Here is a 26,948-nt window from a genome sequence, read left to right as displayed (position 1 = left end):
CTCAAAGTCAAGACAAGGGCTGTTGAGTCATCACATCTCAAAATGTCAATTTCACTTTTATAGATTACTTTTTAGGTGCTATTAGTTACCCTAGATCAGGGAGAACATACGGTATTTGTCCTTCTTGGACTGGTTTATTTCACTAAGTATAATGTTTTCCAATTGCACCCACTTTGTTGCAAACTGTAGGATTTCATATTTTTTTATTTTTTGACAGGCAGAGTGGATAGTGAGAGAGAGAGAGACAGAGAGAAAGGTCTTCCTTTTTGCCATTGGTTCACCCTCCAATGGCCACCGCGGCCGGCTCAGCGCACTGATCCGAAGCCAGGAGCCAGGTGCTTCTCCTGGTCTCCCATGCGGGTGCAGGGCCCAACCACTTGGGCCATCCTCCACTGCCTTCCCGGGCCATAGCAGAGAGCTGGCCTGGAAGAGGGGCAACCGGGATAGAATCCGGCGCCCCGACCGAGACTAGAACCCGGTGTGCCGGCACCGCAAGGCGGAGGATTAGCCTGTTAAGCCACAGCACTGGCCAGGATTTCATATTTTTAACTGCTATGTAGTATTCCATGGTGTACATATCCCAAAAAATTTTTTTATAAGATTTTATTTGAGAGGTAGAGTTACAGGCAAAGAGAAGGGTCTTCCACCCGCTGGTTCACTCCCAAATGGCCACAGCGGCCAGAGCTGAGCTATTCAGGAGCCAGGAGTTTCTTTTAGGTCTCCCATGTGGGTGCAGGGATCCAAGCTCTTGGACCATCTTCCACTGCTTTCTCAGGCAATAGCAGGGAGCTGAATCAAAGAGGAGCAGCCTGGACTAGAACCGGTGTCCATATGGGATGCTGATGCTGTAGGCAGAAAATTAACCTGTGCCACAGCACTGGCCCCCCATAATTTATCCAGTCTTCAGTTGATGGGCATTTGAGTTGATTCCATATCTTTGCTATTCTGAATTGCGTTGTAGCAATCTGACTAGACTTGCTCTAGCTGCTTTAACTAGAAGGCAAGACCAGAAGGAGAGAGAGCACTTTGGCTTTGTTGTAATCCAAAGGAGAGATGGCAGTGGTCCACCAGAGTAGTACAGGTCAAGGTAAGAGAAATGATCACATTCGGATACATCTTAAATAGAATTGAAAGGTGTAAGCTGTTCACTTGGTGTGGCAGGAAAGCAAGGCAAAGCAGATTCAAAGTCTTTTGAGCTTGAACCACTGGCAGTGCAGACTTGTTTTGTCATTTTTAGAAATACAAAAGATTGCCTGGAGAGTAGGATTTTGGGTGACAATGGTATACAGAAAGACCGTAAGGTTGATTTTTGGATATTGTTGATATACCTACTAGAAATCCAAATAGCAATGTTAAGCAGTCAGCTGTAAACACAAGTTCAGCTTGTTCTGGTGGTTATAAATTTGGGAGTCCTAAACATATAAATAGCATTTAAGGTCACGACTTGGTGAAATCACCAGGGAAATTAGTGCAGATGGTGAAGAAAAGTGGTCCAGGAACTGGGCACTGACCACCCCGGTGTTAAGCTGGAGAGTGGAATAGGAACCAGCTAAGAAGACTGAAGGGAGAGACAGTGAAAAAGGAGGGAAACAAGGGGAATGAGATGTCCTGGAAGCAGAGTGAGGAAGACAGTTTTTAGGAGGAAGATGTGATCAACCGTGTCATGATGCTATAGGGCACGAAATACGAATACTGACAATTAACTGTGTACTTTGCAGTACAGTGGCCCATTCAGTGGCTTTGACAAAGTGGTTAGTGGTGTAAGAAGGACAAAAAAATGGACTCAAGAAAAGGAGGAGAGAAATTTCAGGCAATAAATAATGGAAACAATTACTTTCTTGAGTTTAATAGCTACTTTTTTTTTTTTTTTGACAGGCAGAGTTAGACAGAAAGGTCTGTCTTCCGTTGGTTCACCCCCTGATGGCCGCTGCAGCCAGCACTGCGCCAATCCAAAGCCAGGAGCCAGGTGCTTCCTCCTGGTCTCCCATGTGGGTGCAGGGCCCAAGCACTTGGGCCATCCTCCACTGCCTTCTTGGGCCACAGCAGAGAGCTGGACTGGAAGAGGAGCAACCGGGACTAGAACCCGGGATATCGGTGCCGTAGGTGGAGGATTAGCCTAGTGAGCCGCAGCGCCGGCCAATAGTACTTTTAAATAACAATCCATTTACAAATATAGCTCAAATTTTAGGGGCTGGCGCTGTGGCATAGAAGGTTAAGTAGGCTCTTCCATCCACCAGTTCACTCCCCAGAAGGCCACAGTAGCTTGGGCTGGACCAGGTGGAAGCCAGGAACCAGGAGCTCTACCTGGGTCTCCTACATGGATGCCATAGCCCAAACACGTTGGCCATCTTTTTCATTGCTACTGTTTCTTATGTCATTTTTTTCTTATCAATATTGCTATTCATTTTTATTTTCTGAAAGAACCAACTCTATTTGGCTGAGTCTCTCTAGTTTCTATTTTAACAACTTCATTGAAACATGTATTTCCTTCTATTCCTTTAGATTTTTACTCTTTTTTTTAAGATTTTACTTGAGAGGTAGAGTTACAGGGAGAGGGAGAGACAAAGGTCTTCCATCCGCTGATTCACTCCCCAAGTAGCCACAACAGCTGGCGCTGAGCCAATACGAAGCCAAGAGCCAGGAGCTTCTTCCAGGTCTCGAATGCAAGTTCAGGGTACCACGTGCTTGGGCCGTCTACTGCTTTCCCAGGCCATAGCAGAGAGCTGGATCAGAAGAGAATCTTTTCCTCTTTTTTCCACTGCTTTTCCCAGGTCACTAGCACCCGTATGGGATGTTGGTGCCGCAGGCAGAGGATGGTGAACCTACTGTGCCACAGTACTGGCCCCCTTTTCTCTTTCTTAAATTGAAGCATTTCATATTACTTAATATCAGGAAACATATCATGTCTAGGTGCCCCACTGTTAACTGATATTAATTTAGTTAGTGATAACTACTGTTTTGTTTACCTTAAGATTTATTTATTTGAAAGGCAGACAAAGATCTTCCACTCCTCAGATGGCCACAACATACAGGGTTAGGCCAGGCCAAATCCAGAAGTCCAGAACTCCATCCTGGTCTCTCACATGGATGGCAGGGGCAGAAGTACTTGAGCCATCTTCTGCACAATAGCAGGAGCTAGATTGGAAATGGAGCAGCCAGGACTCACAGGCTCCAATGGGATGCCTGTGACGTAGACTGTGGCTTAACCCACTGCAGCACAGTGCCAGCCCCATTTAGCTGCTATTTCTTAACCATTGTTTTGTTGTTGTTTTCAATGTGGTTTTCATACCATTTCAGGATTTTTATTAAGTGTAAAATGCTATAAATTAATATTTTAAGAAAAATCAAGTAAAATCCTTTACAATATTATACAACTTAAAGTCCGGCTATTGTTATTTTTCTTTTTTTAATTTTATTTTTTAGATTTTAGGATGTGACAGTTTTTAACATTTTACCACATTTATTTCATATGTAAATATTATGTACATACACATATATCCTATTTTGGCAAAGGTTTTTTTTTCCTAAGATTGATTTATTTGAAAGTCATTGTTGAAGCCAGTACTGTGGTGTAGCAGGTAAAACCGCTGTCTGCAATGCTGGCATACCATATGAGCGCCGGTTCCGATCCAGCTCTCCATTATGGCCTGGGAAAGCAGTAGAAGATGGCCCAGGTCCTTGGGCCCCTGCACCCACATGGGAGACCCAAAAGAAGCTCCTGGTTTCAAATTGGCATAGCTCTGGCTGCTGCAGCTCTTTGGGGAGTGAAACATCATATGGGAGATAACTGCCTCTGCCTCTCTCTAACTCTTGACTTTAAAATAAATCTTAAAAAAAAGGAAGTCACTGTTACAGAAGAGAGGTCTTCCATCTGCTGTTCACTCTCCAAGTGGCTTCAACAGCCAGGGCTGAGCCAGACTTAAGCTAGGAGCTTCATCCGGGTGGCAGCAACCCAAGCATTTGGGCCGTCCTCGACTGCTTTTCCCAGGTCACTAGCAGGTAGCTGGATGGAAAGTGGAGCAGCCAGGACACAAATCGGTGCCCATATGGTGGCTTTACCCGCCATGCCAAGATACCTGCCGCTATAATTCATAATTCTTAACCATTGTTAAAGGGACTTAATTTTATTCCCTTTGTCAATCTGTAGGTAATCTGCACAGTAATAGAGGTTGGGCAGCCCTAAGATGAAATCTGAAAATGTAAAATCTGTAAAATGCTATAAAATCTGGAACTTCTTGAACATCATGTTGGCACTCAAAGGTTTTGATTTTGGAGAATTTTGAATTTCAGATTATCTGATTAGGAATGCTGCTAGAGAACATGTATATGAGTATGTCAAAATGAAAAAAAAAAAAAATCTAATCTGAAACAATATAGTCCCAGTGTTTTGAGTAAAGGATACTCAATACCATACTTTGGTATTCTGTGAATATTGTGTAACTCAGTTTAGAACTGTCGATGATCAGTTGTTTTTACTGGGTGCTTGGTATATTATTTTGTAATATTTTTAATGCACATGGAGCTGATATTTTATAAAGAGGGGTAGATCCTTTCTTGTTTTTCCCCCCTTTATCTTTTGGTTTTTCTGATACTTGTTTTTCCCCCAATGTATTATAACTAATTACAGTCATAATTCTTTCTAATGCTCGAGTTATCCCAAATGTAACCAGAAGGAATCCCTTCAAACCTAGCTTTGCATCCATTTGACATATCTGCTTAACCCTGAGGACTTCCTGACTCTCTGGCACAAGATTTCCTGCTCTGCCTTAGAGTTAGCCACTTAATAATAGCACCATCTCTAAAAGGCTGCTGGAGTTTTCTAATTTGCTATTGTTTTCTGTCTTTAAATTTCAGCCTTTTTGTCATAATAAAGTTACACATTCCATTCTCCTATTTTATAACAACTTCCATTGTTAAAATAGTTTTGTTAAGGGCCAGTGGGAAGGTGAGAAGGAGTGCTCCTTTTTTTCCACTCATGGTTGATACTCACCTGTAGTCTTCTTAATAGTTAAAGATGAAGCGTTCCTTAGTTCCCCTTCATTAGGTACATATATGTTCTTTAAACAACTGGAGTATTAAAGTATTAAGATGCTTGGTGGAAATGGATACCTTTAGTTATGTACCTTCAAGATAATGCTAGCTGGGAGTGAAAATGAAACTTAAAGCATTCAGAGTCCCAAGATGATGGGACAGAACAAAACCCAAAACAACTTGGAATAGCTTATGAACACTATGTAAAATCTCAAGTTCCATGGGAGTAATTCCTTTTCAGAAATTATAAAGCTTGAATTGCTACACATTGCACAGTAAGAGGAAGTCACAAATTCTGGTTTCTGAATTATTTTGGTTCAGATAAGTTCAGCTGATTGGGATTTCTGACTCAGAAAAAAGTTATTCAGTAATATAAAATAAAAGGACAAGCATGAGACCCAGATCTATTGCCTTTAGTTTTATGTTGGCCATGGTTCTCAGAACAGGTGCTAAAAAGTGAGAGCGCCCAGCTCCATGACCTAGAATGTCCTAGGAGCTGCATGGAATAGAGTGAGGTACTTTTCATAGCTCTCCTGGCTCTACTTCAGAGTTCCATTGGGGATTACTGGACACAGAAAATTCTATCTGGAAATGAAAAGGCAACTCCTATTGCTGGATTATACTTTTAGGATAGATTTCTACTTCTGATTTAAAATGTAATGTTTCTGTTCAGTGATATCATGGAATTATTGGATTATTCATATGGATATTTTGAGTCACTACTCTAAAGAACAATCAGATTTTGTAGAAATCCTAAAAAAAAAGGGGGGGGGGGGGGCGGCGCCATGGCACACTAGGTTAATGCTCCACCTGTGGCGCCGGCATCCCATATGGGTGCTGGGTTCTAGTCCCCACTGCTCCTCTTCCAGTCCAGCTTTCTGCTGTGGCCTGGGATAGCAGTGGAGAATGGCCCAAGTGCTTGGGCCCCTGCACCCACATGGGAGACCAGGAGAAAGCTCCTGGCCTCTGGCTTCGGATCAGCACAACTCTGGCCGTTGCGGCCATCTGGAGAGTGAACCAACAGAAGGAAGACCTTTCTCTCTGCCTCTCTCTCACTGTCTGTAACTCTACCTGTCAAATTAAAAAAAAAAAAAAAACTAAAAAAACCTGAAAACTGAAAAAATAAACATCTAAGCCTCCATTCGGGGACTGTTGCACCAAAATAAACTTACCTTCTAATTCCACTTTTCCATGAACTTTTTGAAGTACCCTTGAGTGTTATTAGATGTGGAGGCTGAATGAGGCTACATAGTAACCATTATACTAATTGTATCTAATACAAATCATAACAGTCCAAAAGTATCAGGAAAATTTTATGGAAATGATTATTTTCCATCTTGTTTTGGTGATTTTTCTATTTTATTCTGTATAATTTTAGATAGTAAATGCTTTGTAATACTATGTTTATAGCTTACATTCTCAACAGCATTGTAAAGTATCACGTATGTACTTGTGCAATAAATATTTGCCAGCTGTTGGAGGTCCTCACCAAAGGCTTAGTGCCCCTTCTGGCACACATCACTGTGCAGTTGTCATCTTTGGCAGAGGGCTGAAGTTGAAAATCTTGGCTAGAGTTCTTTTGTTAAAACAAGGCAAGCCAGTGAAGTACTGAATTATTGAACATCTTTTTTTATTTGATAATTGAGATTCTGCCTTACCTAAATTTTAATCATTCATAGGGTATTTGGTTGCTTATCATAGGCCAAAGCTCTTAGCCTGTACATATTCCCAATAAATTATCATAAATGCTTGTCTCACCCTCATCTGTATCTCTAATCATGTTCATTGTCCACTGTTTTTCTGAATTCCTTTCATAAAGTGAATTTTTTCCTTAAAGAATGAAATTCATGTTTTTATCAGTCCTGTTTGAGGAGTTATCTCCACAAGAAAAAATGATTAATGAAGTAGTACTAATTTCATCCAATTCTGATAGAATAGCAGTGAACATTTGTTGGTAAAGATAATCTCTTTCTGTTCCTTTGGTAATTCTCTCCTTTTAGGAGGTAATTCATTATTTATAAAACTAAATGAATATTGTCTAAAACATCTTAATACTACATTTTAAGAACTATTTTTAAATAATAGTTTAATATGTGACCATCAAAAGTCTTGTTTTTAAGTAAAAAAATCATTTTATTGATAAACTTAAGAATATTTAAAATCTATAAAATGCATGTTATTACACAGGTATGGACCTAACACTGTAATCTTTAATTGAAAATGAAGTAGTAAGAATTATTTTAAAAAAGCAAAGGTTTCCCCTCCTAATTTGAAATATTGTAAACATACCAGTAAAACTTTCTCTAGGATAATCTGCCTATTAAACAAGAAAACGAAAAATCCCCTTCAGAAAATATGGATGCATTTGAAAAAGTGAGAACAAAATTAGAAACACAGCCACAAGAAGAATACGAGATCATCAACGCAGAGGTAAGATATACCATGTCTTTTTTTCTATCATTGATGTTACCTCTCGGAAACCTTGTGATTCGTAGACATAATCCTACATGAAAACAATACTGCTTTTGACCTTTCAGATATGCTACAAAATTTTATAGGCAGAGTATGATCCTCACATTTTAGGATAAAAGCTAAGGTGAATTTCCAAACATTATTAAATTTTGAGCTTTTGGAAGAATCAATTCTGCTTAAAAATTTTGTAATTATTTTAAGGAGAAGTTTAAATGAAACTTATTCACATATCTTTTTCATTTAAAATGTATTTTATTGCTGTATCTACTTTTTTTAAAAAAGGAAATTTACTTTTGAGTAATACCATGATAACTACATATATGGTTACCACAGTTATAAATGCTTAACTGAAATATTGTACATATTGAAAATTTTTCAATAACATTTAAAAAAGGAACCACAGATTATAAATGAAAATCATGTACATACCAGAATGGAAATAGTCCTAGGTTAAGAACCAGGAATTCTAGATTTAACTTATGCCACTATGTAGTAAAGAGTATGTCTTAAGCCAGCTGAAATCATTTGAGTCAGTTAATTGCTGTTAATATGGAGGAAGAGTGCTACTCACATGTTGGTACTTCATTCGTGCCATCTCAAACTGCCACTATCTATCATTGCAGAGGATAAGGGCCTGTGTATAAGATCAGACTAGACTGCATTGGTAGTAATGACAACAGGTTTTGAAGGAAAGAATCTCAGGAAGTTTTCAGGCGTATGAAAGCTTCAATCACCTCACCTGAATCATTTTGGATTTTCTTAGGGTCGCCACTTGGTCTAGTTCCTGAACTATGTCTGAAGACATGAGAACTGACATATTTCATGATACTTTGACTTTATTGCCGAGATTGTAAGCATATGGAAATGATTTCTTAGCAGTTATGTTGTAAGAAGGAGTCTGCTATATTTAACACATCTTCTTAGATATCAACAGATCTGCTTTATATGAGAGATCTCATTCTTCATCTTGGATAGTCAGACCTAAAATTAACCTAAAAGTTGAAATATTAAAGAAAACATTGTCTTCTCATTTTCAGGTTAAGCATGGTGGTTTTGTGTATTATCAGGAAGGTTGCTGCTTGGTTCGTTCCAAAGATGAAGAAGGTACAACACGATTTTGCTTTTAGCATGTTCTGATTTTTTTTAGGTTTCACTTTTTTGAAAAGGGAATTTTGTATTCCTCAGATATAAGGAATGTTCTGTAAGTGATTATTTCTCAATTATCTTTTTCTTTTAAGATTTGTTTTATTTATTTGAAAAGCAGAGTTACAGAAAGAGGTAGAGACAGAGTTCTCCATCTGTGGGTCACTCCCTACATGGCCTTAATGAAGACTGGGCCAGACCGAAGCCAGGATCAAGGAGCTTCTTCCTGTTCTCCCATGTGGGTGCTGGGACCCAAGCACCTGGCTCTGCTGCTCTCCCATGTGCATAAGCAGGGAGTTGGATTGGAAGTGAAGCAGCTGGGACTTGAACCAGTGCCCAAAAGGGATGCCAGAGCTGCAGGCTGTGGTTTTAACCCACTGCGCCACAGCACCTGCCCCTTAGTTATCTTTGTAAACAGCTTTTTAGAAATATTAAGTTTGTTTAATGTAAAGTTAACAACTATACTCATAAGCTTTGGGAGGGAGAATGGAGATAGGGTTGGGCATTTAGTAGTAGGCACTTTATAGATATTATTTGATGCTGTTTATACTCTGTTGCTTTCTAGGTTTTATGTAGTCTATAATAAACTGGACTGTATTGTTAATTGAATATTAGCTCATAGGTTGATGCATAGAATAATAATTAATAGTGGCCGGCGCCATGGCTTAACAGGCTAATCCTCCACCTAGCGGCGCCAGCACACCGGGTTCTAGTCCCGGTCGGGGCACTGGATTCTGTCCCGGTTGCCCCTCTTCCAGGCCAGCTCTCTGCTATGGCCCGGGAGTACAGTGGAGGATGGCCCAAGTGCTTGGGCCCTGCACCCCAGGGGAGACCAGGATAAGCACCTGGCTCCTGGCTTCGGATCAGAGCGGTGCGCCGGCCGCGGCAGCCATTGGAGGGTGAACCAACAGCAAAGGAAGACCTTTCTCTCTGTCTCTCTCTCACTGTCCACTCTGCCTGTCAAAAAAATAATAATTAATAGCATAGGATAATATTAAATGATGCCAGTTTATGCACAAATTGCCAAGTATTGAGGGAAGCCAGGAAATGGCATATACAAGGGAAATGCTAATTTAAAACAATGAGATACAGTTTAAAATATTTTTAAGTATAACTTGTGAAGTAATTTCTTTCTTTTCTTTATACAGCAGACAATGAGAATTATGAAGTTTTATTCAATTTGGAAGAACTTAAACTAGACCAGCCCTTCATTGATTGTATCAGAGTTGCTCCAGATGAGAAATACGTGGCTGCCAAGATAAGAACTGAGGATTCTGAAGCATCTACCTGTATAGTTGTGAAGCTTAGCGATCAGCCTGTACTGGAAGCTTCTTTCCCAAATGTGTCCAGTTTTGGTAAGCCCCCAACTAAAATGGTCTGTACGTTGAAAAGGCAGCAGTAGGAGATGCTCACATTTTGAAATCTTTTTTTTGTCCATGTGAGTGAGGGAGATGGTGAGTACCTGATTGATTTATCCATGTGAACTCCATATCTTTTTATTTGCTTCTTATGCTTATAATTCTTTAATTATATATATAGGGGCTGGCACTGTGGCATAGCGGGTAAAGCTGCCACCTCCAGTGCCGGCATCCCATATGGATGTCAGTTCAACTACCAGCTGCTCCTCTTCCAATCCAGCTCTCTGCTATGGCCTGAGGAAGCAGTAGATGGCCCAAGTCCTTGGGCCCCTGTACCCACGTAGGAGACCTAGACGAGGGTCCTGGCTCTTGGCTTCGGATTGGCACAGTTCTGGCCATTGCGGCCATCTGGGTAGTGACCCAGCGGCCTCTGTCTCTGTAATTCTGCCTTCAAATAAATAAATAAAACTTTAAAAAATGAACTTATGAGGTCACTTTCAAATGCACTAATTGCAGTGAGTTCTTTAAAAAAAAATAGTTATATATATATATAAATAGGTGATTTTTAAATGCTCATTTTTAAAGTTATCGGAGTCCAGTTATACAGTGTATTCAGATATATAATATATATACATATATATAGTATATTTTGAGATAATTCCTTTTTAAGATTTATTTATTTGAAAGGAAGTGTTATAGAGAGGCAGAGAAAGTGAGGTCTTCATCTGCTGGTTGACTCCCCAGATGGCTGCAGTGGACATAGTTGGGCCTATCTGAAGCCAGGAGCTTGTTCTGTCTCCCACGTGGGTGCAGGGGCCCAAGTAATTGGGCCATCCTCCACTGCCTTCCTAGGCACATTAGCAGGGAGCTGCACTGGAAGTGGAGCAGCCAGGACTTGAACCAATGCCCATATGGGATGCTGGCACTTTAGGCAGTGGCTTTACCCACCACACCACAGTTCTGGCCCCTTGAGAAAATTCTTTAAAATTATTTAGAATAAATTTTTCATATGAGAGGCATCTTAATAGTTTGGATTTTTTTTAATTCCATGTTGTCTCACCATGCTAATACTGGAAATTTGCCAAAAGTCACTATCCAAAAGTCCATGTCACTTGGAACATGTTGAAGTAACTCATCAGTGGAAACCATGACATTTTTAATAATAAAACCAATTAACTATTAGCATTTGTCATTGAGTGGTACATACATATTTATCCATTCTCCCTCTTCATTTTGTGCCATCACTTTCCCCATCATTTAAGTGCTTTTAAGTTACACCTTACTGAATGGATTCTAACACCTACATTTTTACATTTTAACCTCTAAACTAAGAATGCTTATTATGCTCTACAATGATGACTTAACAGTCACTGCAGCCAGGTGGCAGTCATGTTGTAATTGTGGGCAAGCTTCCATTGACAGCTTTTGATGAAATCGAGAACCAGCACTAAGATGTGTTTGATAGGGGTAGGTGTTTGATGTAATAGTTAAGCCACAGATTGGGACACCCACATACCGTATCAGAGTGCCTGGTATGAGATCCAGATCTGCTACTGATTCTCGCTTCCTACTGATGCCAGCCATGGGAGACAGAAGGTTATTGCTAAGAAGCTTGGTCCCTACCACCCCATGAGAGACTTGAATTGAGTTTTTGGCTTCTTTGTTTGGCCTAGCCCATCCTTGATGGTCACAGGCATTTGGGGAGTAAACCAGTGGATGGGAGCTCTTCCTGTCTCTAATGTGTCTCAACTTGATTAAATAAATAAATCTAATATATTCACTTTGAGATGTCATCATCATATGGGTTGAAAGACAAAAAAAACCACCAGAATGAAAAAAGGGGTCCAGTATTTCTTTAAACTTCAAGTTACAATTTGTAGATTTAAAAAGAATTCATCTTCTGAAAGCAAATTGACTTTACCAACATCTTACCTAAATACCAAACGTTTCTATACTCTCGTATAGAAACTTGAATACCCTGAGACTGATAACTACTTGAAGTCTTCAAACTGAAGAATCAGTGTTTTATTCTCCAGAAAACTCTTTGACTTATATATGAGGATACTTCAAAATAGTTTGTGGAAAATGAAATTAAAAAATAAGTTGATTTTGGTGCAAAAATATTTTGAAGTCCATTCATACACATATGAATTAAATGTATGGGATAGTTGTATTTGGGTATTCATTGATAAACTTATACATCTCTGCACTTTGGCACTCAAAATTAGAATGTACTACATGCTTTTTCACTTCATCTGTATGTGGCTATGTATAATTCTTAAATTATTTTCTTTCAGAATGGGTCAAGGATGAAGAAGATGAAGATGTTTTATTCTACACCTTCCAGAGGAATCTTCGCTGTCATGATGTTTATCGAGCAACTTTTGGTGATAACAAACGTAATGAACGTTTTTACACAGAAAAAGACCCAAGGTACTAGAATAGTGCAGTTAAATCTTTTCCAGTTACTTGAAGCATTCTACATTGACTTAAAATATTGATTTTGGTTGTAATCACTTATTATAAGGCTAAGGGATGGTCATTTCTTTTGTTACTTGGTTCAAAAGTGGAGTCTGGTTATAATCAGACTCTAGAGTAAGCACTAATACATCCCTACATTGCATTGCCAAGTTGCAGACATTCTGTCTGGACTATAACATATGAGAAGAGTTGTTAGTTAAACACTTAGTGGGGTTGCCATATATAGCAATCATAAATCTCCCATAAGTCATAACTAACATGCCATGGTGTCAGTTGCCCAAAATTAACTATTCATTTCATGTAGATTATCTGACTTATAAATTGTTTTGAACTGTTTATTAGTCTTAAAATTTACTTTCCTAGTACTTTGGTAGTTCTTTAAATTTCCTCCAGCTCCTTGTAATTTCCAGGACTTATGCCTCACTATTTAACCAGGGTTGCGAGGAAGTGGTGGTAAATTTATCCCTTGTCTCTTAACCAAATGTACTAATTTTTCTTTTAAGATGGATTTTATTTATTTGAAAGAGCTACAGAGAGGCAGAGAGAGAGAGAGGTCTTCCATCCTCTGGTTCACTCCCCAATAGCCACAATGGCCAGAGCTGGGCCCATCCGCAGCCAGGAGCCTGGAGCTTTTTCTGGGTATCCCATGCAGGTGCAGTGGCCCAAGGATTTGGGCTATCTTCTGAGAAAGAGAGACAGGTCTCCCATCTGCTTGTTAATTCCCCAAATGACTGCAATGGCTGGAGCTGGGCCAATCCAAAGCCTGGAGCTTCTTCCAGGTCTCCATGTGGGTGCAGTTACACACTTTTCCAGGCGATAGCAGAGAGCTAGATCAGAAGCAGAGCAACCAGGACTCGAACTGGCACCGACATGGGTTGCTGGCACCATAGGCAGTGGCTTTACCCACTTTGCCACAGCACCAGCCCCAGACATACTTTCTGAAATGATTTATGGAAAAATAAATTTTGCCTTAATGTCAAGACCATGACACCTAATTCTGTAACGACTATCATTGGTATTTTGACAGAGAGTGCACTGACTCTATAGATTACTTTAGGTATACATACATCTTAATGACATTAATTCTCCAATCCATGAGCAAGAAATATCTTTGCTTTTTTTATCTGTATCCTTGATGGTTTCTTCCATCAGTGTTTTATAATTTTCATTGTAGAGATCTTTCAGTTCTTTTATTAAATTCAGAAATATTTGATTATTTCTCTTTTGTGGCAGTTGTGAATAGGATTTCTTTCTCTCTTTTTTTTTTTTTTTTTTTTTTTTTTTTGACAGGTAGAGTGGACAGTGAGAGAGAGACAGAGAGAAAGGTCTTCCTTTTGCCGTTGGTTCACCCTCCAATGGCCGCCGCGGTAGGCGCGCTGCAGCCGGCGCACCACGCTGTTCGATGGCAGGAGCCAGGTGCTTCTCCTGGTCTCCCATGGGGTGCAGGGCCCAAGCACCTGGGCCATCCTCCACTGCACTCCCCGGCCACTGCAGAGAGCTGGCCTGGAAGAGGGGCAACCGGGACAGGATCGGTGCCCCGACTGGGACTAGAACCCGGTGTGCCGGCGCCGCAAGGCGGAGGATTAGCCTAGTGAGCCGCGGCGCCGGCCCTGGATTTCTTTCTTGACATCTCTTTTTTTAGTGAGTTCATCATTAGTTATAAAAATATTTTTTGTTTATTTTGTAACCTACAACTTTATTGAATTGGTTTATCTGTTCTAACAGCTTTGGTGGAGTGTTTTGGTTTTTCCAAGTATAACGACATGTCATCTGCAAACAGATTTTTTTTAAATTCTCCTTTCCAATTTTGATGTTTTTTATTTCTTTCTCCTTCCTAATTGCTCTTGCAAATACTTCCAGTACTATATTAAATTAAGAGTGGTGAAAGTAGACATCTTTTCCTTGTTCCAGATCTAAGGAGAAATGCTTTGCCTCCTTCGGTATATTTGCTGTTGCTTTGTCATATATAATTGTTATAATTTTGAGGTATATTCCTTCTATACCTAATTTGTGGAGGATTTTTATCATGAAGGGATGTTGAATTTTGTATCAAATGGATTTTCCACATCTGTTGAGGTGACCATATGGTTTTTGTTCTTCATTCTGTTGATCTAATTGATGATATTTGTTGGTTTGCTGATGTTGAACCACCCTTGCATGTCTAGGATAAGTACCACTTGATCATGATGTCTGATGTTTTTGATGTGATTTTGATTTCATTTTGCTAGCATTTTGTTGAGAATTTTTGTGTGTATGTTGATTCAAGGAAGTAGATCTATATATTTTTGAAGGTTTTTATTTGAAAGTTAGTTACAGTGAGACAGAGAAGAGAGAGATCTTCTGTCCATTGGTTCACTCCCCACATGGCCACAAAGACCAGGGCTGGGCCAGGCCAGAGCCAGGATCTTCTTCCAGGTCTCCCACGTGGCTGCAGGGGCCCAAGCTCATGGGCCATCCTATGCTGCTTTTTTCCAGGCACATTAGCAGCGGGAGAGCTGAATTAGAAGTGGAGCAGCCAAAGCTTGAACTGGTGCCCATATGGAATGCTGCCACTACAGACTGCAGCTTAACTCAGTGGCCCCTATTGCTTTCTTTTCGTGTTGTTTTTGGTTTTGGTATAAGAGTGATGCTGGCCTCATAAAGAGTTTGGCAGAGTTCCATCCTGTTGAATATTTTGGAACAGTTTGAAAAGTATTGGAGGGGCTGGCGCTGTGGCTCTGCAGGTTAACGCCCTGGCCTGAAGCTCCAGCATCCCATATGGGCACTGGTTCAAGACCTGACTGCTCCATTTCCAATCCAGCTCTCTGCTATGGCCTGGGAAACCAGTAGAAGATGGCCCAAGTCCTTGGGCTCCTGCACCCATGTGGGAGACCCAGAAGAAGCTCCTGGCTCTTGGCTTCAGATTGGCACAGCTCCAGCCATTGCGGCCATCTGGGGAATGAACTATCAAATAGAAGACTTTCTCTCTCTCTCTCTGCCTCTCCTCTCTTTAACTCTGACTTTCAAATAAATAAATCTTTAAAAAAAAAGTTGGAGGTAGTTTATCTTTAAATTTTTTTGAAGATTTATTTATTTTTATTTGAGGCGGAGAGGGGGCAGATTTCTATCCGCTGGTTCACTCCCCAAGTGTCTGCAAAGCTGGAGCTGGGCTGATCCAAAGCCAGGAGCTTCTTCTGAATCTCCCACGTTAGTGCAGGGGCCCAAGGACTTGGACCATCTTCCACTGCTTTCCCAGACCGTAGCAGAGAGCTGGATCAGAAGTGAAGTAGCCAGAACTTAAAATGGCGCCCTTATAGGATGCCGGTGCTGCAGGCAATGGCTTTACCCACTACGCCACAGCACCGGCCCCCACTTCAAATGTTTTATAGAATTCAGTAGTAAAGCCATCAGGTCCTAAACTTTGCCTTGATGGAAAACTTTTATTACTGCTTTAATCTCATTGCTTGTTAGTGATATGTTTTTTGTATCTTCTTGATTTAGTTTTGGTAAGTTATATGTATCCAACAAAATTTATCCATTTCTTCAAAGTTTTCCAGTTTGTTTTCATAGTAGTTTCGTTTGTCTTTAAACAGATTTACTTTTATTTAGTTGAAAGGTAGATTTACAGAGAGAGAGAAAGAGATCGATCTTATATCTTCCGGCTCACTCCCCAAATGGCTGCAATGGCCAGGGCTTTCCCAGGCCAAAGCCAGGAGCCCAGAGATGCTTCTGGGTCTGCCACATGGATGCAGGAGCCCAAGCACTTCAGTAATCTGCTGCTTTCCCAGGCACATTAGCAAGGAGCTGGGTTGGAACTGTAGCTGCTAGATCTTGCCCATATAGGATGCCAGCCCATATAGAATGGCAGCTTAACCCATCCTGCCACAACTCCAGCCCTCACGGTAATTTCTTAGGATCCTTTGTATTTCAGTGGTGTTGGTTATGGTGACTCTCCTTTCATATCTAATTTTATTTGAGTTTTTCCTTTTTTTCTTGTTAGTCTGGCTAAAGATTTACCTCTTTTAATCATAGAAAAACAGCTTTTTGTTGATCTTTTGTTTTTGGTTTTATTTTTTAAGTTTCAATTTGATTTGTTTCTGCTCTGATCCTTATTATTTCTGCTTGTTAAATTGGGTTGGTTTGTTCTTATTTTCTTAAGTCTTTAAGATGCATTATTAGATTATTGAGACATTTCTCTTTTTACAGTTTTTTATTTAAAGTCTTTTTATCTAATATGAATATTGCTACAACTGCTTGTTTTGGTTTCCATTTTCTTGGTATATCTTTCTCTAGCCCTTCACTCTATATGCATCTTTATTTGTGAAATGAGTTTCTTGTAGGCAGCATGTAGTGGGGTCTTGTTTTTTTTTTTTTATCCATTCAGCCAACCTAAAGCTTTCAGCTGGAGAATTTAATCCATTTACATTTAAAGTCAGCATTGAAAATGAACTAACACCTGTCATTTTGTTGATTGGTTCCTGATTGTACCTGCTCTGGGCTTGAATTTGGTAGTCACGTGTTTTCATGAAGTTTACTCTTTTTTTTAAGGTTTATTTATTTGAAAGAGTAAAGGGTAGGATGGGGGGGGGGGGGGGGATCCTCTATCTGCTGGTTCACTCCATAGACGGCCGCAGCAGCTGGGCTGATCCAGGCTGAAGCCAGGAGATTTCTTCCAGGTCTCCCACATGGGTGGCAGCTGCCCAGATATTTGTGCTGTCTTCTGCCTTTCACAGGCCATTAGCAGGGGGTTGAATCATAAGTGGAATAGCTAGGACACAAACCAGCACCCATATGGGATGCTGGCATTGCAGGCAGTGGCTTTACCCACTATACCACAATGCTGACCCTAATGATATTTACTTCTAATGTAGAATTCTCTTCATTATTTCTTGTAATGCTGATCTGGTGGTTGTGAATCCTCTCAGTTTTTGCTTATCTGGAAAATTCTCTTTCACTTCTAAAGGAAAGCTTTTCTGGATATATTCTTGAAAGTTGTTGTTGGTTTTTTTTTTTTTTTTGAAGATTTATTCATTTATTTGAGAGGTAGAGTTAGGGAGAAACAGAAAAATCTTCCATCTGCTGGATCACTCCCCAAATGCCATAACGGCCGGATCTGGGCTGATCCAAAGCCGGGGGCTTCTTGTGGGTCTCCCACGCAGGTGCAAGGGCCCAAGGAGTTTGGCCATCTTCCAGTGCTTTCCCAGGCTATAGCAGAGAGCTGGATTGGAAGTAGAGTAGCCAAGACTTGAACTAGCGCCGGCCTCCAGTTTTTTTCTTTTAAGAGCTTGAATATGTCATCCCATGCTATTCTGGCCTGTAGGATTTCTGTTGAGAAGTCCTCTGTTAGTCTAATTAGTTTTCCTTTTTGTGTAATTTGATATTTTTCTCTCGTCCTTAACAAGGTTTGAACCATTGCCCATATGGGACCCTGGCATTGCAGGCAGCAGCTTAACCTATTACGTCACAATGCCAGCCCCTCTTCTTAATGAAGTTTGTAAAGCTAAATAGTTCAGCATACATTCCTACGGGCTGACTTCTAAGGGTACAGCTAAAAACTTGCCGTGGGACTCCAAATCCCATTAAGCTGGGTGGTAATAGTGCCATCCTAAGTGTTAAAGTGATCATATTATTGTTAAATTGATCATATGGATAGGAGGTCCTGCATTAAGGCCACGATTGAATGTTAAGTGGATCATATAAATAAGATCAAGTGTCTGGTAATAACAATAGATAAAATTTAAAAGGAGAGAATGTTCCAACATGGGAAGCAGTCCACACTCCGACTCAGAGAATAACTGCTTTCAATAGCACTCTGACCTCAGAATCAGCCCTTAAGGCTTCTGGTCTGGCTGAAAAGCCCATGAGAGCTTTCAGGCATGGAAAGCCAAGACACTGTGTACACAACTGACTCCTTTGCTCATTGTGGTTGGAGGGATGCAGTGTGGCTGCTCTTCTCAGATCCAAGCATTTACTCAGACCTCAGACTGGAGTTACAGTCAGTGGGGGACTGTGGAATTTTCCCTCACCTAAGGCTGCCAGTAGGGGGGCACACAGCAGCTTCTTCCTGCCTTTACTTGGGAACATAGTGTCTCCCAGATGGCAGCTGGCTATGCCGCACAGCCAGCCACAGCAGTGCATCCTCTCTCCTCACTGTCCCATGGCATCTCTGTTCTGTTCTCTCACTTCCCCACTGAAAATTTCTCCACCTCCTGGAAACAATCCTTCCTTGGCCAGCACCGCGGCTCAATAGGCTAATCCTCTGCCTTGCGGCGCCGGCACACCGGAGTTCTAGTTCCAGTCGGGGTGCCGGATTCTATCCTGGTTGCTCCTCTTCCAGTCCAGCTCTCTGCTGTGGCCCTGGGAGTGCAGTGGAGGATGGCCCAAGTCCTTGGGCCCTGCACCCGCATGTGAGACCAGGAAAGGAACCTGGCTCCTTGCTTCGGATCAGCACCGTGCGCCAGCCGCAGCAGCCATTGGGGGTGAACCAACGGCAAAGGAAGACCTTTCTGTCTGTCTCTCTCACTGTCCACTCTGCCTGTCAAAAAAAAAAAAAACATAGTCCTTCCTTTGTTTTTCAAGATCTTGTCACCTCATACATCATGTAAACAGTGTCATTTGGACAATATCTGAGTATGTTTTACAGGGCAAAAAAAAATTGAATTTAACCATAAAATGGTGATACATAACTTCGTTCCCAAAACAAGAAACCTAACATTTCATTTCATGAAGGTCTCAGGGCTGAAGAAGATCTTTAAGAAAATGGCAAAATCCCCAGTTTACAGTAAGAAATGAAAGTCTATAGAAGTTACATTATTTCATTATAACCCATAGAACTAACCTCCAAGTAAAGTTTGCCAAACTCACTTTGTAATTTCAGATTATCTGCTCTCCTTAGCCCAGTTTTAGGTAACTAATTTTGAAAGAGGTGTTTATAAATATGTTCAGAGGGAGCTCCCTCTCATCCCTACCTCCGCCAGCCAGATTCCTTCAGTTATTCAAGGCTAATGTTATTTTTTGACAGAGTAAGTAATGTTAAGGAAAAATGCCTGTTATTTTACCTTTAAAGATTGGTACATTGTGAGGCCGGTGCCGCGGCTCAATAGGCTAATCCTCCGCCTTGTGGCGCCAGCACACCGGGTTCTAGTCCCAGTCGGGGCGCCAGATTCTGTCCCAGTTGCTCCTCTTCCAGTCCAACTCTCTGCTGTGGCCCAGGAGTGCAGTGGAGGATGGCCCAAGTGCTTGGGCCCTGCACCCCATGGGAGACCAGGAGAAGCACCTGGCTCCTGGCTTCGGATCAGCGCGATGCGGATCAGCGGCCATTGGGGGGTGAACCAACAGAAAAGGAAGACCTTTCTCTCTGTCTCTCTCTCACTGTCCACTCTGCCTGTCCAAAAAGAAAGAAAAAAAAAAAAGATTGGTACATTGTGAATGTTAACTCTTGCATTTTCAGACATTTCCAGAGCCATTTAATTTATACATTCTAAGGAGAGCAGTAGAATGACGATTCTAAGGGGGGGAATATAGACAGAATTAAAAGGCCTCATTTTTAAGTCATTGAAGATTACCACGTACCCCCTCACCACCATATCCTCCTTTCTTTTTCCTGGCTCAAATGCTACTCAGTGTACCACTGACAGTGTAGGACTGTCAGCAAGACTAGGGACAGGGCTCAGTTGGGAAAGTACAGGAGACGACCTGGTGATGGAAGGCTCTGGTGATCCAAACCCTGAAGATCCCAATAAGGCAGGCTCAGAGTAACCTGGGACACAGTAAGCTGCACCAAACTTGACAATTTACAAAGTTCAAGTAAGAGGAATTTTAGAGGTACATATTTAACTTTTTTGAGCAATTAATTTGTTGAAGCCTATAGATAAAAATTTACTCAGAATTGTATGGCTGGTTAATAGCAAAATAGACACCTTCTAATTTTATACCCATTGCTCTTCATTTGTAGTAATACCTAATCCTTGTCTAAGAAATGGAGTTAGCCTGGAACCTTCTACTCTCTCTGGCAAATGGTTCTAGTATTGTTTATTTTATAGATTGGTTGACTTTGGACAAGTCATTTCTTGCTAAGTTTCTGTATATTTTAATACTTTATCCAGGATGCTTTAAGATTGGATAATGACATTCATATATTGAGTCTAAATGTCTTCCAGAATATATTTCAGGTCTCTTATACTTTTGGGCACACCTCTGTTAGAATTTATTTATACAGCTTAGAGTAAAATCATTGCAAATGATATCAAACTCATCACTTGCATATTCAAATTATACTGCAGAATAGGAAATTAAGAGTTTGCCACATGTGCAAGCATAAAATCTGCAACCAGTACAATTAATAAGAATCATTAGGGACAGGCACAGTGGTGCAGCAGGTTAACCCACCACTTGCAACACCCATGTCATACCGGAGTGCCAGTTTGAGTCCTGGATACTCCACTTCTGTCTGGCTTCCTGCTAATATATCCTGGGAGGCCTCAGATGATGGCTCAAATACTTGGGCCCTCACCACCCACATGGGAAATCCAGATTGAGTTCCTTGTTCCTAGCTTTGGCCCAGCTCAGGAAGTTGCAGGCATTTGGAAAATGAACCAGTGAATAGGAAATATTTATCAAATAAATAAAAATGTTTTAAGAATTTATTTTTGCGGCTGGCTTTGTAGCGGGGAAAGTCACTACGTGTGGCACCAGCATCCCATATGGTGCCAGTTCAACTCCTACCTGCTGCACTTCCAATCCAGCTCCTGCTATTGCACCTGGGAAAGCAGTAGAAAATGGCCCAAGTACTTGGGCCCCTGCGCCCACGTGGGAGACCTAAAAGAAGCTCCTGGCTCCTGGCTGCAGATCGGCCCTGGCCATTGTAGCAATTTGGGGAGTGAACCAGCAGGTGGAAAGTCTTCTCTGTCTCCCTCTGTCTCTCTCTCTAACTGTGCCTTTCAAATAAATAAATCTTTTAAAAGAAATTTATTTTCTGCCTGCATTATAAATTAATGTGTATACTGGACCACCTCTGAGATAATGGTCATTAACAAGGTAGCATGCTTTTGAAATTGCCTAGGATCTCATGTCTCTGTATCTCTCTTTCTCTCCAGCTATTTTGTTTTCCTATATCTTACAAAAGACAGTCGTTTCCTCACCATAAATATTATGAACAAGACCACTTCTGAAGTGTGGCTGATAGATGGCCTGAGCCCTTGGGACCCACCAGTACTTATCCAGAAGCGAATTCATGGGGTCCTTTACTATGTTGAACACAGAGATGATGAACTGTACATTCTCACTAATGTAGGAGAGCCTACAGAATTCAAGGTAATGCTGGATTCTCCTTCCCCTAATTGGACTGTTAAGAAGGGTTTGCACTAACGTTTCTTGCTCTAAGAGTCTGTTGTTTTGTAGGCTTTTGTTCAAGTGTAGAAATTGCTGCTCCCTTCCTGAGCATAACCAGTTCCATCTCTCTTCCCTTAGAGCTAATACCCCTACATATTTTAATCATGCCCAAAGGCTAGTAAGTGAAATATTATTCTGATTATATGTTATCCAAATCTAGTGACTTAAAAAAGCAGACTTATAAACTGGTGACTTTGTGAGTTGGCAGTTGACTGATCTCAGGCGGTTCTTCAGCTGGGCTTACTGATATATTCAGAGTCAGCTGGCCGTCGGTGCCCTCATATGTCAGCTAAACACGGGGCCCTACGGCCTCCGCACATGGGGGACTAGCTTGGGCTCGTTGACAAGGTGACAGTCATGCTTCATCCCTGATGCAGTTTTGCTTTCTTCAGCACTTCATAAAATTGGGATGACGAGTATAGTCTAGTTTTCATTGGTTTTGTCTCTAAATGCTGTAGCCGTCATGATTCATTACCTAAATCTCTAACTTTGTTTCACACAGCTAATGAGAACAGCAGCTGATGCCCCTGCTATTATGAATTGGGATTTATTCTTCACGATGAAGAGAAATACCAAAGTGGTAGACTTGGACATGTTTAAGGATCACTGTGTTCTTTTCCTGAAGCACAGCAACCTACTGTACGTTAACGTGATTGGTCTGGCTGATGATTCAGTTCGGTCTCTAAAGGTATATTTCATTTTCAAACAACAGTACTATGATCAAAATATATTTTCAGTTCAAAAGAACATCAGATTCTGAATAAGAGAAGTATACTTTTTCTTAACTGCTGTGCCAAGCACCCATCCCAGCATTACAGGTTTTCTTAAAATCCTTTTAAGGATTTAATTTAAATACAATTTAATATACTGGCGCTCTATTAGCTTTAGAAGGTTTATTTCGGAGTTACTTGGAGGACCTTGCTTTTAATGCAGTTTTACTGAAAATATTGTCCGACAGCCTGGAATTCAAAAGTTGAGTTAGGTGTTATATTTCTCATTGCTTGTCTCTGTTTATCAAATATTTCTAAAACTTTAGGGATAAATACAGATCATTTGGCAACTAGCTCCTAACTACTGGCTGCTGCTCGCCCGTTTCCCGTCCCCAGGAAGTATAATAGTTGCACCCATTGTGATTCTGCTGCTGTGTGCTGTGTCTGCAGCATCTTCTCTTTGCCAGTTTTCGTGCCGTTGAGGGGCGCTAAGAGGACTCAGTTTTGGTTTCTTTCAGTATGAGGGCGGCAGGGGTCTCCACAGCAGCATAGGGTGACGGTGGCATGTCTGCTTAGTAGGCTGGCTACTTGATAATGACCGTGATGCTAGAAATGATAATCTGCCATCACAAGTGAACTTGCTAAAATTGGTGAATAGCAACCTTATTGCCCAGCTTTTTTGTTGTTGTTGTTGCTGTTGTTGTTGTTTTGCTTTTTCTTAAGATTTCTTTGTTTGAAAGATAGAATTTAAGAGAAAGAAGGAGAGACAGAGATCTTCCAACACTAGTTCACTCCGCAAATGGCCACAACAGCCTTCCCAACCAGGCCGAAGCCAGGAACTCCATCCAGGTCTCCCACATGGGTGGCAGGGGCCCATTGGGTCATCCTGCACTGTTTTCCCAGGCATACCAGCAGGGAGCTGGATTGGAAGTGTAGGGCATCAAGGACACAAATTGGCACCCATATCAGACACCGTTGTCGCAGATGGTGGCCTAACCCACTGTGCCATGTCACCAGCCTCATTGCCCAGGTTTTTGTTGTTGTTTGAAATATTTATTTTTTGAAAGTCAGAGAAGGAGAGGCAGAGAATAAGAGAGATCTTCCACCTGCTGGTTCACTCCCCAATTAGCTGCAATGGCAAGAGCTGTGCCTGTCTGAAGCCAGGAGCGTCTTCTAGGTCTCCCACATGGGTGCAGGAGCCCAAGGACTTGGGCCATCTTCTACTGCTTTCCCAAGCCATAGCAGAGAGCTGGATCGCAAGTGGAGCAGCCAGGACTCAAACTAGTGCCCATTTGGGATGTTGGCATGCAGACAGCAGCTTTACCCACTACACCATAGTGCCTGCCCCCCTCATTGTCCAGTTTTAAGGCAGCATTTACTTGTGAGTTAACATAGCAGGCAACAAAGGGAAGAGGAAGGGCTTCATTTTGCTTGATTTGGAAGGAATTATTGAGGCAGTTGACCAGCAAGCAACACAGACCACTTGTACCTCCCGAACTCCAGCATTGTCAAAACACCTGTTAACAGTGCAGGCCAGTCAGCTCTGCTGCTGTTTTTGAACTTCTGTATGTAAAATATCATGTTGGAAATTACATAATAGAAAGATAATAGGACAGAATATCTGGCCATCAGGAGGATACAGTCAGTAAACCTAGTAAACTAGTATGCTGGTGTATTAGCAAGGAGGATCCAGTTTATCATGAAATTAGACTAGTGTTGTGATATTAGACTACTACGAGGTGGACTTAAATAAGTGGTGACCAAAACATTAAATGTGCTGTGGAGATCAAAGGAAGCAAGTTCAACAAAACTTTTGTAGAATAAGTTGAATTTGAATGTGAGATAAATCAGAGGATGAGTAGGATTTTGGCAGGTGGGGAAGGGTATGGTATACTAGAATGAGGAAACCATCAAACAGCTGTAAACTGGAGTTGAGAAAGAAGTCGGGGAGCTGCTAATAGTTCTGTGTTACTAAAACTACATTTCAAGGGGAGGAAGCTGTGATTTGACATTGTTGATGGGGAGATTTATGCACAAATTATGAAGAGAAACATTGGAAGTTGTTGAGCAGAAGTCTGAGATAGAGCTCTCTTCTTCCTGGGGTTATCAGGCAGCCACATTAGAGCAGACTGAAGTGGAAAGAGGTAAGGGGCGGGGACGTACATTCCAAGATTGTGATATTGGTATAAGTAACAAGTAATAAGGAAGTAAAACAAGTCAGGCTTCCCAGCTGCTACTTAAAATCAAATTACCAAATGTGGTGGCTAGTCTCAGACCATGTAGGTGTTCGAAAACACAACTGGCATTTAACTCCAGGGTTTTCTTATTGCTTCCCTCTGCTGGAGTCAGAGTATTACTTTTCACTTGCTAATTGATGCCAGATCCAGACATCTTCAGGTTGGAAACTGGCAGAACATCTATTCCTATTACAGTGTGTGAGTAGGGATGGGAAGGGATATAGAATTTAAGCTTTTTTTTTTTTTTTTAAGATTATTTTATTTTTTTGAGAAGTAGAGTTACAGACAGTGAAAGGACGAGACAGAGAGAAAGGTCTTCCATTCACTGGTTCCCTCCTCAAATGGCCACAATGACCAGAGCTGAGCCAATCCAGAGCCAGGAGCCAGGAGCTTCTTCTGGGTCTCCCACGTGGGTGCAGGGGCCCAAGCACTTGGGTCATCTTCCACTGCTTTCCCAGGCTATAGATGGATCAGAAGAGGAGCAGCCAGGACTAGAAACGGTGCCCATATGAAATGCTGGCCCCACAGGTGGATGATTAAGCTGCTGCACCACAGTGCCAGCCCCAGGATATAGGTTTTTTTTTGTTTTGTTTTGTTTTGTTTTTTTGTTTTTGTTTTTTAACAGGCAGAGTTAGACAGTGAGAGAGACAGAGAGAAAGGTCTTCCTTTGCCGTTGGTTCACCCCCCAAAATGGCCACCACAGCCGGCACGCTGAGCCAATCCGAAGTCAGGAGCCAGGTGCTTCCTCCTGGTCTTCCATGCGGGTGCAGGGCCCAAGCACTTGAGCCATCCCCCACTGCCTTCCCGGGCCACAGCAGAGAGCAGGACTGGAAGAGGAGCAACGGGGACAGAATCCGGCACCCCAACCGGGACTAGAACCCAGGGTACTGGCGCCACAGGCGGAGGATTAGCCTAGTGAGCTGCAGCGCCAGCCTAGTGTTTCTTTTCTTTTTTTTTTTTTTTTTTTTTTTTGACAGGCAGAGTGGACAGTGAGAGAGACAGAAAGGTCTTCCTTTTCCATTGGTTCACCCCCCAATGGCCACTATGGCTGGCGCGCTGCGGCCGGCGCACCATGCTGATCCGAAGGCAGGAGCCAGGTGCTTCTCCTGGTCTCCCATGGGGTGCAGGGCCCAAGCACTTGGGCCATCCTCCACTGCACTCCCGGGCCACAGCAGAGAGCTGGCCTGGAAGAGGGGCAACCGGGACTAGAACACGGTGTGCCGGTGCCACAAGGCGGAGGATTAGCCTATTGAGCCATGGCGCCGGCTAGAGTTTCTAATGGTTCATTTATTGCCACAAAATTTCATGTCAAGAAAATGAGAGATGTCGTGTGGATTTTACTGTAATGAGATTTGACTTCTAAGTAAATGTGACCTTTTATATTTATTATAAATATTCCTACTTCAAAAATTTGCATCACTTTCCGTTTTTATTTCCATTAGCACAAACATAATATCCTGATTTATTCCATATCTCTTGATTTCCTGACTCTTGGCCAAACTGTAGCACCTATCATCTATTGTTTTATGTACCAGGTGCTATTTAAAGAGAATTTTATAGATCCTGACCCTTTTTATGAACCTGAATAACACTGATTAATATCTGTAGATAATGTGATACACAAGAACCAAATTGTGTTGTAAAGTGTTTCTATATGTAACACTAAAATCTATATGTAACACTAAAATGTAGTCACTAAAAGGTCTATTTAGACTCAACTCAGTCTTGGCAATAGAAATGTAAAACCCTTCATATACCTGTTTCCTTTCTTCACCTGTCATCAGTATTTTCTGGAGGGCTGTTTCTCATTCCACAAAAAAGATGTTATATTGAATTTAATCAGATTGGGGATTTTTTTTTTTTTTATCTCTTTGTTCTCAGAAATTTTATTTGGAGAATTCTGCAGACCCAGGCTGATTTTCTTCCAGCATACTTTGTCTTCCTCCTTTCAGTGCAATTACGGTAGTATGCTGGTAGGTGCTAAAGCTGAACCTGTTTCAGCCAGGTATCTAAGGAGTGGCCAACCTATCATCTGGCCTGTCTCAGTCACAACCCAGTAACATATACATAAACATTGCAGGTTTATTGCAATATGAAATGCAGCTTAAGATATCCTTGAGATAGTTAATACTTATTTCCACCTCTAC

The 26,948-nt window shown here is 41.5% G+C and overlaps 1 protein-coding gene across 8 annotated transcripts in view; it reads left to right on the top strand.

The window, feature by feature from the left end:
* Window positions 1-26,948, top strand: part of PREPL (prolyl endopeptidase like) — a 54,377-nt gene that overhangs the window by 11,809 nt on the left and 15,620 nt on the right. For all 8 annotated transcript variants that reach the window (XM_062209364.1, XM_062209366.1, XM_062209367.1 and 5 more), the window contains 6 exons: window positions 7,339-7,461; window positions 8,541-8,607; window positions 9,795-10,001; window positions 12,302-12,437; window positions 21,560-21,776; window positions 22,357-22,542. In XM_062209364.1, the coding sequence (XP_062065348.1) occupies window positions 7,339-7,461; window positions 8,541-8,607; window positions 9,795-10,001; window positions 12,302-12,437; window positions 21,560-21,776; window positions 22,357-22,542 (936 nt within the window). The remainder of the gene's footprint in view (window positions 1-7,338; window positions 7,462-8,540; window positions 8,608-9,794; window positions 10,002-12,301; window positions 12,438-21,559; window positions 21,777-22,356; window positions 22,543-26,948) is intronic.

The sequence above is a fragment of the Lepus europaeus genome, chromosome 13 (assembly GCF_033115175.1).
Source record: "Lepus europaeus isolate LE1 chromosome 13, mLepTim1.pri, whole genome shotgun sequence".
NCBI classification, from domain to species: Eukaryota; Metazoa; Chordata; class Mammalia; order Lagomorpha; family Leporidae; genus Lepus; species Lepus europaeus.
Note: the sequence above shows the minus strand (reverse complement) of the source record. Positions and strands in the feature narration are given on the sequence as shown.